The sequence below is a fragment of the Thermomyces dupontii genome (assembly GCF_041956625.1).
Source record: "Thermomyces dupontii strain NRRL 2155 unplaced genomic scaffold VTN31scaffold_2, whole genome shotgun sequence".
NCBI classification, from domain to species: domain Eukaryota; kingdom Fungi; phylum Ascomycota; class Eurotiomycetes; order Eurotiales; family Trichocomaceae; genus Thermomyces; species Thermomyces dupontii.
Window position 1 is genome coordinate 702,588 of NW_027192308.1, and position 11,758 is coordinate 714,345.

At 49.5% G+C, this 11,758-nt stretch overlaps 4 protein-coding genes across 4 annotated transcripts; 3 read left to right on the forward strand and 1 right to left on the reverse strand.

Annotated features, from left to right (window-relative positions):
- Positions 1-164: 164 nt before the first annotated feature.
- VTN31DRAFT_2633 (uncharacterized protein) lies at positions 165-1,873 on the forward strand (the record flags this gene model as incomplete). The annotated part of the gene is made up of 4 exons (XM_069402823.1): positions 165-526; positions 583-744; positions 800-1,046; positions 1,100-1,873. 4 exons carry the CDS (start codon positions 165-167, stop codon positions 1,871-1,873), a joined length of 1,545 nt encoding a protein of 514 aa, XP_069262066.1.
- A 438-nt stretch (positions 1,874-2,311) lies between these two features.
- VTN31DRAFT_2634 (uncharacterized protein) lies at positions 2,312-3,391 on the forward strand (the record flags this gene model as incomplete). The annotated part of the gene is made up of 1 exon (XM_069402824.1): positions 2,312-3,391. The coding sequence occupies one exon, from the start codon at positions 2,312-2,314 to the stop codon at positions 3,389-3,391; it is 1,080 nt and encodes a 359-aa protein (XP_069262067.1).
- Positions 3,392-4,238: 847 nt separating this feature from the next.
- VTN31DRAFT_2635 (uncharacterized protein) lies at positions 4,239-5,579 on the reverse strand (the record flags this gene model as incomplete). The annotated part of the gene is made up of 4 exons (XM_069402825.1): positions 4,239-4,734; positions 4,797-5,114; positions 5,209-5,335; positions 5,405-5,579. 4 exons carry the CDS (start codon positions 5,577-5,579, stop codon positions 4,239-4,241), a joined length of 1,116 nt encoding a protein of 371 aa, XP_069262068.1.
- A 4,543-nt stretch (positions 5,580-10,122) lies between these two features.
- Positions 10,123-11,055, forward strand: VTN31DRAFT_2636 (uncharacterized protein; the record flags this gene model as incomplete). The annotated part of the gene is made up of 3 exons (XM_069402826.1): positions 10,123-10,245; positions 10,324-10,614; positions 10,672-11,055. 3 exons carry the CDS (start codon positions 10,123-10,125, stop codon positions 11,053-11,055), a joined length of 798 nt encoding a protein of 265 aa, XP_069262069.1.
- Between the last annotated feature and the right edge of the window lie 703 nt (positions 11,056-11,758).

An 11,758-nucleotide genomic window follows, 5' to 3' on the forward strand; every position in this document is an offset into this window, starting at 1 on the left:
GACCTGGCTTCAAAGGTTCTCAATCATTTGCAACCATGTCCCGAACCTGAAGTATTGAAATACGTTATATGAGTTGCAGCCCGTTTCCTCACGACTTCATGTTTGCCAAGCAGATCAACCTGCGGTAGGGTTCTGGAGAACGCGAGCTCAGAATACTACCGGCCATGTTTCGACCAACCGTCATTGTCGCCCTGCTTGCGGCAGGACTTGCCGTTGTGCAGTCTCAGGAATCTTACAGCGACTGCCACAGCGATGGTACCGCGGAGTACTGTTTTGGCCCAGATGGCGAAGAAACCGCCATCTCGACACATTCCTCCGCTTCCAGCACGACCGATAGTCCGGCCACTGTTTCCGCGAGCACAACGACGTCCGCTCAAACATCGTCCGTGACGGGATGTCACAACCACGGCTCCGACGTGTACTGCATCGACGGTGCGGGTGAGGAGGTGCTGGTGTCGCTGACTGCGACGCCGACGGGAGAGTTGCCGGCACAGTATACCGGCTGCCATTCTCATGGTGATGAGACGTTAGTATTGCCTCTGGGGTCATGACATTGCAGAGATAGATGCTAATGACTTGAAGATTTTGTTTCGATCCTGATGGGAATGAAGTGGAGATTGTCCCAGAGGCAGCCGCCTCAAGTCACACAGAAGAGGATCACGAGGGTCACTCGCACGAGGACGAGGACGATGAAGAGTCGGCTGAAGATGCTGGAGAGAATTGTCACTTCCATGCTGGTGTTGAGTAAGTGCTGTCAGGAGTGTGCTCAACAAGTCGAGGCTGGCTAACGTTGCGACAGACACTGTGTTGGCAGTGGCGCGTCAGAGTCCGAAGAGTCAACAGCATCGCACTGCAGTCTTCGGGAGCGCGAGTATGACATTGGACTGCGTGTTGGCACGCTCTTTGTCGTCTTGGTAGGCAGTGCGTTAGGTGTCGGGCTGCCGATCCTGTTTGCCGAGTTGCCGTTCAAGACAGTCAACAATGTTGCAATGACTGTCGTTCGCCAGTTCGGTACCGGTGTGATTATTGCCACTGCATTCGTCCATGTAAGTCGCTGAAGGGTTGTCGGCTACGAAACCAGACTGCTGACACGAATTAGCTCTACACACACGCATCCCTCATGTTCACCAATGAATGCCTTGGCGAGCTGAATTACGAAGCGACAACCTCAGCCATTGTGATGGCTGGCATCTTTCTTGCCTTTCTGACCGAGTACATTGGCCATCGTGTCCTTACTGCTCATTCTAGTCAGAAACCATCGCATCCTAGTGCCGTCGATAGCGAGATTGCCGTAAAACCGCCTTGCGGTACATCATCCCAGGATCAGACACAAGGAGCGACCATCGCCCACCTTGGCCACCACCATCATCATGACACCTACTACGATCCATACGACAGGCTCCCTGTGTATGTTATGGAAGCTGGCGTCCTTTTTCACAGTATCCTGATTGGCCTCACGCTGGTCGTGGCTGGCGACTCTTTCTACAAGACTCTCCTTGTTGTTATCGTTTTTCATCAATTTTTTGAGGGCCTCGCCCTGGGCTCTCGGATCGCAATGCTGCCTGAAGCGATCTTCCCGAATAAGCTTATCATGGCTACAGCCTTTGCGCTCATCACGCCTCTGGGCATGGCCATTGGTCTTGGCGTGCTGCATTCTTTCAATGGCAATGACAGGAGCACCATCATTGCAATTGGCACGCTCGATGCCCTCTCCGCTGGTATCCTCATGTGGATTGGCCTTGTTGAGATGTGGGCACGAGACTGGATTTTGGATGGGGAACTCAAGGATGCTGGCCCTGGCAAAGTGGCCATCGGTGGCATCTCACTCATTGCTGGATTGGTTTTGATGAGTTTTCTTGGGAAATGGGCATGATTTGCATGATTCTGTTTGGTTCATTCTGGGTCCGGTTTTATAGAGGGCATTTCAATACATTGAAAATCCTGTATCTATTAGTATGGTCCAAAAATCTTCATTCTGAAGAGCTATTTATCAACCGAGACACCGCGAATTCTAGAACTCTTTGGGTAAATTGCACGGCTGCTCCTTGTCACCTACCGCGCACTTACTGCGCAGCCGAGTTTTCTTGACAGAAATGACACCTGTATGATTTATGCATGGGAAAATATTTTTGGGTGGGGGGAGACAGTGCAAAGCAAACAATATACGAAATGCATCGTGGACGATGTTCAGTGACGTCACGACTATGAGAGCCATGTGGTATGAGGACTACCTCAACCATGAGGGAGTACAGAACGAGAAGAGCAGAGGAGCGAACGGAATAGCGCAGCACTTTGCCAGCTAAGATAACAGATGTGCAGAACCGCGCTACACAACTTCCTTCGAGATCTCCCAAAATGCGAGCATCACGTCCATCTCGAGGGCTGTTTGACACCCGAGTTGGTTTTTGACCTGGCCAAGCGCAATGGAGTCCAGCTTCCAGACCCTGCACAACAACCAGAGTTCCAATCTCCAGCGACACTCCACCAGCATTATGAACAGTTTCAGTCTCTCGACCATTTCCTCAGCTACTATTTCCTGAGCATGTCAGTTCTCCAACATCGAGCCGACTTTGAGGATCTCGCCTGGTCGTATTTCTGTCAAGCATATGAAGATGGCGTGAGGCATGCGGAAGTATTTTTCGATCCACAAGAACATATGCATCGAGGCGTTGCGTATGAGACCGTCCTGGACGGGTTCGGTCAGGGTTGTCGCCGGGCAGAACGGGAATTGGGGATGTCAACCAAGCTGATTCTATGTTACGTGAGACATCTGCCCTTGGATGATGCAATGCAATTGTTTGTACTTGGACTGAAAAGAGGGGACTTCGAGACGACGCCCGATGGCCCCGCCAAGATAGCTGGAATCGGGTGTTCGTCCTCTGAAATCGGCCCTCCAAAGGACCTGTTCAGGGAGATCTATGTAATGGCGCGGGACAAAGGCATTGCAAGAACTGCACATGCGGGCGAAGAAGGTGATCCGTCATACATCTCCGCAGCACTGGATGCGTACCATGTGCAGCGCATTGACCACGGCACCAGCTTGGCAGATGATGCGATGCTGATGGAACGGGTTGCTCGAGAAGAAATATTACTTACCGTTTGTCCGGCTACGAATATCAAGCTACGATATATGGATCGGATTGATCAGTTGCCAATTCGAGAGTTTATGAATGCTGGCATCCGGTTCTCAATCAACAGTGACGACCCGGCCTACTTTGGAGGTTTCATTCTGCATAACTACTGCGCTGTTCAGGAAGCATTTGATCTGAGCGCTAAAGAATGGATAGAAATCGCCAAAAACAGTGTACAAGGAAGCTGGGTTGGAGACGAAAGAAAGGCGGAGCTTTTGCGGATGGTTGATGAGCACGGTTTGCGGTTTTCGGAGGCATGAATCAAGCCAGTTGATGACCACGATGTGGTACGGCGAATATCCTCAATCAATCTCACGTAAAATGATAACCTAGCCTGCCAAGAGGTAAGTAAGTATATTGCAGTTATGCATTCACTTACTGTATCGATTTTACTCATGATGGGTCGGTAGGTACTGCATTATCCGGGGAATCAGAATTTGAGGCTAACTACTAACTATCGGACTCCTGTTTTGTGGCATGAAGATCTCCATGTCAACAACATCATTGTGAATCCAGATAATCCCACATATTTCTGGGATAGGCCTGATTGATTGGCAAAATAGCTAACTAGTTATGTTGGTCCCAAATTAATCAAGTCGTTCGCCCTGCACTTGTGGACAACAATGAAGGACTACTACCGAAAACTCGACGGTTTCACTGCGACCACGCCCACCCTTTCAAATGACTTTGAGGAGCTCAGGAAGATTGCAAAAAACACTCTACAAACTTTACAATCTCTGCACTGCTGTATTATGCAGCGGCTGGTCGATATCATCGAATTGATCGGCAGAGCTATCTGGGTCTGGGATGGCTGGGTCAGCCATGCGGATTACGAACTATTGGAGCAGGGGATTGAACTTGTGCGCAACCAGTGTATTGGTAAGTATCAGACAGGAACGGATAAAGAGGCATTTGAGGCATGGGCCCGGACGTGGTCATTTCAGCGAGAGTTCCAACGGTACTATGTGAGGGGTGTGTATGATATCTGACAGTATGGATACACTTTCTGAACTTAAGTTGTACATGAACTATTGATCTCAAGAATGAGAAAGACGTACACGTATCACAGAACTGACTGGACACATCAATAAGCTCACATGGCTTCTGCTAATCCCCAATGAAACCGCAGGGCCATTCCGGTTTTTTAATATCTTCAATCTGAGTATAATTTTTAATGAAGACTTCCTTTACCTTCTCCCAGTCCGTGCACACCTGCATCTGGACTAGGCCCGGTGAGTGCAGTCCGTCATTGAATTGCAGTCCGTACCCGGATCCATCCTTTTTGACAACAGATGTTCCATTCGGGGGAGACCAGAATTGCTTTCCGGAGCGTTCGTAGGCTGTAAGAGCGCTGATGAGCATGTCCGTCGCCTTGACTCCGTGGAAACCATCCTCGCTTGCAAGCACGTCCGTTCCAGGGAGCTTTTTGAGCATATGCAACCACTTCGTTTGTGGCTGTTTTTCTCCGCGGGCTCCACCAATTGATGTATGCACAACGACGATATACCATTTCTCGCCCTTGTAGCAGATTTCGTCAAAGTCGCTATGCAGATAACGGCGGAGGTCCTCCGGCGGTTTTTCGCCACATTTTGCACCGGTGTTACTGTTTTCAAGATCAGTTAACGTTGCCAAGTCAAAATGATTCAGTGTTGAGGTGGCACTGACAGAAAAGTGGGAGTGCTGACGATCTCCAAATCAGGGCCTTGCAGGTCTGTCTCGAAGCCAGGAGCAACTTTCCATCCATGCTGAATCAGAGCGGCGAAAAACATCTTCTTGACCTCCTCGTGGTAATCGAACAGAGTTCGATTACCGTCGAACCAGGTGAAGGTTCCGCCATCGATGACCCTAGACAGAGCCTGCATACTGGTCGACGACCCATTGAAGAGGTAGTCGACTTGCTTGATCTGCATCTCCGAAAACTGATCATATAGTTGACCCAACAATGAAAAGACTTTAGTATCAGTTGTTTCTCCGGTCAATGTCCTGGTTTGACAGTTAGTGGACATTGATTGAGCTTGTTAAATCACGAAGAGAAACGATTCGGGTCACTCCAGGGCAGCGAGGGAGCAGGACTTACTGCGGCAGATGGATCAACCCATAAGGCATGGCCATACCGGCGGTCATGGTTATGCCGTCCTTGATTTTACCTTCGTACCTTTTCCATTTCTGTACGTTTTTTGCGGCATTGGCCACTGCCGACGCAGCTAAGGAACGGGCGAACCATCAGTATCTGCGCGACATATCGAAGCGACCAATAAAATCAAGGAACGTACTCTTCTCGGCAACTGTACCCATAACTATAAGACCGAGAGTTATGATTGGGATAAGAACGTCTCCCAACCAGTCAATCACCTCGAGCTCAGGTGCAAAGACATCGGTAAAACTCACTATGTCATCTTGAACTCTGTCATGGGCAGACTTGAGGGCATTATAGCCACGAGCGTACATCTTCGTCAGATTGTGAGTATGATTCCAAGCGGTTAATCAGTCCGATTTTGAAAGATAGGAACTCACAGCGTGGACATTCGCGAAGGAATTCAGAATCAAGTGCCTTGCGCGTTTCTGTCAGTACTTCTATACACGAGATATCATGTAGCTCTTTCGGCTTACCCGCAGGCAAATTCAGTTTGATGGCACTGGACGTTTGATCGTTGCAAGGGCCATTATCTATATGACGGCAGCGCCAGTTGGCTGGGCCATGCATCCTGTTTGAAAGGTATCTGGTTGACAACGATCCAATGTCAGCTCTTCGTGCCGAGAAATGGCGGCAAGGGGACTCCATACTCGACATAAGAGTATCTCGTGCGACTCTGATTGATATACCAGTCGTACTCCAGAGCCCCATGAAGTTCATAACAGCCCAAAACCGCTACCGGGTCCTGGTCAATAGACTGGACGAGCGGATCATCACTTGAGGATCTTCTCGCGGATATCGTCGTTTATTAACGAAGGTAGATGGAGAACATGAGGATCATTCTCATCAGGAGGTGGTCCGTTCGCGGCTGCCCTGGCAAGCGCCAGGCAAGCAGTGAGCCAAATCCAGAGCGCTGGCATGCTGTCTACTCCGGTCAGACAGATGCAAGCTATTGATCAACCGTTCGAAAAGACGAGTGAAGCGATTCGGGAGGAAACAAAGTCAATATATTGCGGTGAACGTTGCCCTACTCGACCACCTGCTGTCCTCCATATGCAATATCATGGATATGCTTTCCTGTTCCCGGGTTCCGGGGTCTCCATGGGGTTCTCCAGCATAACGGTCGCCGTTCCCAGGCAATCCACAAGATCATCAAGGTTTGAAACTATTGATCAATCGTTGGAGGTTTGGGGAAACTACTTGATTGGCCTATTCATGAACTCCAACTCAGCTGCACAACCATATCTGAGTAAGATGAGTTTTTTGAGAGCATAGTACCCAAGTCTTGTACAACCCGCGATGGATACGAATCCTAGCTTTGCTTGGAAGGTAGCCCTGCCTGGGACACTGGGCACAAGTACCAAGCATAACTCAAGCGAGATAAGCTCAAACCGTCAAAGGTAACCTTAGCAATTAACCTTAGGGTTGGTGCGCCGTGGACCGAAAGTTTCTCACATCATGTCAAGAGTGGAGGGGATAGATCTGGGCCTGAATCTGACTTCCGAGACCTCAGGCTGTGAATCAACCAAACGCGCCACTTGGCGCCCCTCATTCCCGCATTGGACACAAGCATCTATAGGCAGGCAGGGGTACTCTCGGAGTGTCGGTCCAACCGTTCAACTTCAAGTCATCGATTTGCTGTTCGTCTCTTCCCGCAATTGATAGGTAGTTGTTGAGTTAACTACAGTAGTAATGTTGTGTGTACTCATGCCAATGTTAGTTGACGCTGGGGGCTTGACCGCTGGAAGTCACTCACTCAATAGTAAGAACCGAGGAGAGCTCAGAAATACAACGTAGTACCTAGTACTCCGTACATTACTAGTAGCCTACGCACGATCACAGTCACGGTCGGTCAAACAATTCTGTAAAATCGGTTGGAAATCACCAAGGGTACTTTCAGGGTCTCCAATCATGGCCTATCAAAACTCACACGACCAAATAGCCTACTGTTGTTACCGGTGTCGAAATGAAAAGCTTCGAGAAAAGACTGTTATTCGTAAGTAATAAGTAGTTAGATTCCGTACAGTACTGAAGGGTGCGTTCGGAATTGGCCCAGGGCCAGGTGGTCACTGATTTTGCCGGCGTTAATATTGCTCAAAATCAAGCTAGATACCCACTTAGTCAATAGCCATTTAATTTCAGATGTTTTGTCAGGTCTCGTCATTACTCTGTGCTGTGGTAAGATACCGCGTCAGGGTCATCCGCAGCGCATCTTGAAGACTTGAACATGTACGAAAGCTGCTTGTATGTACTTACGGAAAAGGGGGCCAGGGAAAAGTGGGTCCACATACTTGAGAAGGAAGTAATCTTCAATCACCACGAAATTTAACTACTGCTAACTTGATTTGGGGCCGCCTCGAATTTCCAAACAAGCCGGGTTTAGGGGCCAGGGCTAGGGGCCTGGCCGGGTCCGGCTGGCCCTTGACCACCTCTGGCCCCGATTTCCAAACACCCGCTACTTGTAATAATCCTCGAAATCCCCGAACGAATAGGGTACTAGGTACTTAGTAGTTAATGGTTGTGCCAACTTCTGTACATGTCGATTCACTCATTAGGCGTGGAATATGGATTGGAATTGGGCAAACAGTCCCCAAAACAGAGCATAATGACATGTGTATTGGGTTTCAATGTCAAATGTCTCTTGAAAAGTACTTAACTATGTCAAATCTAAGAGGCTCAAGGCAAAGCTCTTGTGGCACAGAGTTATATTATAACCCTAACCCTAAACCCTAGCTCCCCTCAGCGGCACCTGGACCTGACTGACTGATAGGCACGCTTAGTTTGCCCTCGTTTATTAGCTGGAGTCTTACGGATTTGAAGACAGCATCTTTCGACCTAAGTCCAGCTTACGCTAGAAGAATCTGCTGTACCACATGTGGACTTAACGAGCCCACGCAACCACAGCTGTGGGATCCAATATCGACAAGACGTGGAAAATGGACAACTTCGAGACGTTCATATCCAAATCGCACATCGCAAATCGGTCGGCGGATGGGTCATATTGAGGTAAGTCTGATCAGAAGTCGCGGATTTGCTGAGAAGGTCAGATCAAGCTCACGAATTCCGACTCGAAGGTATTTTATCTCGGCTTGAGGGTCGAGGCCTAACGCCCCGGTGTGTTCGGAAAGGACATGGAGGAAGTCGAGAGTAGTACTATTGAAGTCAAGGGTGCAGTTCTTCAACTCCATATAGAGCGAGGAATCCATATATCGAATATTCGACCAATGTAGGATTCGTTATAGAGGACGTAGTGGGAGAGAAATGTTTCCCACGCCAATGACCTGTTTTGGCCTGAACAGCAATGCACCATTAAGCAGCAAACAGCGCAGCTAGTGAGCACGCCAAGTTCTTTATCGCTTCTGTTGATCGAGGCAGAATCTTACTAGTGTCGAAGTGCAGCCGCATCGCGCACCGGTACCTTGTCTCAAGCAACCGATTGTGGTGCAACTGACTGCTGCAGCAACGATGCGCATTGAAATCATATTGTGGTGACGTTTCCAGCGGAATAAGATGAGTGTTGTCTCGGCATTTGTAGCGGATGGTGAAAAAGCCTGTTCCACTATGTGGTGTAATCCGTTAACTACCGAAGTACCTACCTAGGTACCTAGGTGACTATGTAGTGCAATGCGATTCACGGAATCACAGGTAGGCAGACAGGGATACCCTCTACCATTTTAACCAACGGAGTACGGAGTACAAGTAGAGTACTCCGTACGAAGTGCGGACTAGGGGTGTGCGGAAAGGTTGAAAACCTGAACAAAGAGGCTAGTCTGCTTTCGGTTTAGTCGGAGAATGAACGGCCCGCGGGGCATCCACAATCCCATTGGCCTTTTGCCCTTGCCCAGAAGATTCTGTCAACAGGAGGTTATGAACCTCTGAGTACTTCGGCGAGCTTCATCCATGTTCAGGAGTACTACACGCCTCCTCTTGAGCCGGCCGAATCTAGCCTCCTACAAGCCAAATAACGTCCGACTACTTGCGACGATGTCCGGTTCCGCACTTGGTGACCGCTACAAACTTGTCTTCTTCGTCCCCCATTCACACCTCGAGTCCTGTAAGGAAGCCGTCTTCGCCACGGGCGCAGGGACCTTCCCTGGGGGCAAATATACAAAGACCTGCTTCCAGTCACCGGGCGTTGGCCAGTTCCTGCCGAATGATGGTGCCAACCCTAACATCGGCAGCGTGGGAGCCCTCGAAAAGGTGGAGGAAATGAAGGTGGAGATTCTGTGTGTCGGGAGGGAAGTGATGCAAGAAGCTGTGAAGGCTCTGCTCAAAGCCCATCCCTATGAGGAGCCCGCATATGAAGTCTACAAGCTGGAGAATGTCTGAGAAGGGGGTGCTACTGTCATGGATAAGTTGTTGGTAGTGGCAACTGAGGTGCCTGTGTGATATTTCCACCAAGGTGTCTTAGTGACATGTCGAATGAGATGAGAGAATGACTCAACATTGGAATGATCAATAAATTACTTGAGCTGTGCATGAAGCGATGTGTTCTCAGCGAGAATAGGCTGCTTAGCACTTTCATTGTCAACTCAGGAACATGTGTGGAAAGGACAAATCACTATAGTACTTAGTCGGAAATACGTAACAATAAAATAAAGACAACCACTCTTATCTACGAAAAAGACCATCACCACCTAGATCATTTGGAAGAGTCTGAAGTGAGGTGGAGGAGTGCGACGAGGGTCGGAGGAAGACGATGGCCGCTGCTGACAGATCGGGAATTCCGTGATCTGTGATTGGCCAGTTGGGCCTACCGATGCCTTCAATCCTCAACCTCCGGCCTGGCTCGACTTCAACACTTCAACGACAGGGACTCAGGTACACAAGCTATTTGCGCTCACCTCGTTGCCAGAAATGGCTTCCAAATATCTTCCCGCAGCTCTGCGCTCTAGTCGCCGGATAGTTTCGCAGATCTCTCGGCCCCAATGGCGGTCGTTCTCGGCCACCTCACAAATGCGCAGCGAAACGCTTGCTGTGGTACGTGTTGATTTATTCCGCAATTGCGCCTTGCGATAAGTCCAGTCGAGGTCCATGGCTGATCTTTTCTTCGTCCAGCACCGGAACAAACCCGATAACAATCCGTCCATCCCGTTCAAGTTCAACGAGCAGAATCTTGCGTTGATCGATGAAATCCTCCAGCGTTACCCGCCGCAATACAAGAAAGCCGCCGTACTGCCTCTGCTTGATCTGGGTCAGCGACAGCACGGTTATTGCAGTATTAGTGTGATGAATGAAGTGGCGCGCATCTTGGAGATGCCCCCTATGCGAGTATATGAGGTTGCAACTTTCTACACTATGTTCAACCGGGAACCGGTCGGCAAGTTTTTCGTCCAAGTGTGCACAACTGTAAGTACATCAATTGAGCATCAACGATCATGTCATGGATGCGACTAATAAGAGCAGACACCATGCCAGTTGGGTGGCTGCGGCAGTGACAAGATTATTGAAGCCATCAACAACTACCTGGGCATCACCCCCGGCCACACCACCGAGGACGGCCTGTTTACGTACATCGAAGTTGAATGCTTGGGTGCCTGTGTCAATGCGCCGATGATGCAGATCAACGACGACTACTACGAGGATTTGACACCAGAGTCGGTCGTTGCGCTGTTGAAGGCCCTGAGGGAATCTGCACAGGCTGCGGAGACTGGCAAAACTGTCAAGGTGCCCCCACCTGGGCCGCTCAGTGGTCGCCGCTCCTGTGAGAACAGTGCCGGCCTGACGAGCCTGCACAACCCCCCTACATGGAACCCGGAGGAGTTTATGCGAAAGGATGGTCAGCTGTGAAAAAGATGGTTTGTGTGAATCAAGCTTCCTGTGTGTCGTCCCATGTGAATGCCCAGGTTTAGGCATGGCAACATTGGGGCATACGATTGATCTTTCTGTACAGTAAGTCCGTGCTTCAAGACTACAATGAAGATATGGTGGCCAACACCCGAATACCGCCAAGACAACGGCGCTGCCAAACGATGATTTGAATTTTGAACTCACTCTATGTATTTGGGATTTGGGATTCGAGAGCCATTCGCCATCTGCGAGCAAGTAGAACTAAACAGATACAACTTCGAACAAAAAAAAAAAAGGTACGAAAATTCGACAACTTTGCAATTCTGCTTACATCGAGGTTGTCTGAGAAGGAATTACAAGACAATTCAGCAACACTAGAGCAAGTCCATGAACTTGATAGCTTCATATCTCACATGGCAAGAAGACAAGACGAATTTGAATCAGAAGCCATCCGAACGCCGTGACTCTTACAAGTACTCGTACGCTGATAAGCGACATCCGGTTGCTCATGTTCGCTCAAGCTTGTCACAAGCATTGAAGTTCAGTGGCGGCGAGGATCAACGGGAGACTGGCTGGTCGAAGCCGGACTCGTCTGACGGATGCACTTTGTCTGGGGGCACCATCCGAAACTCATTTTGGCGTCGCACCAGCACACCACTCGCTCGAGACTGGAGTATTCCAACCTCCACGGTGTGAAGGGCCA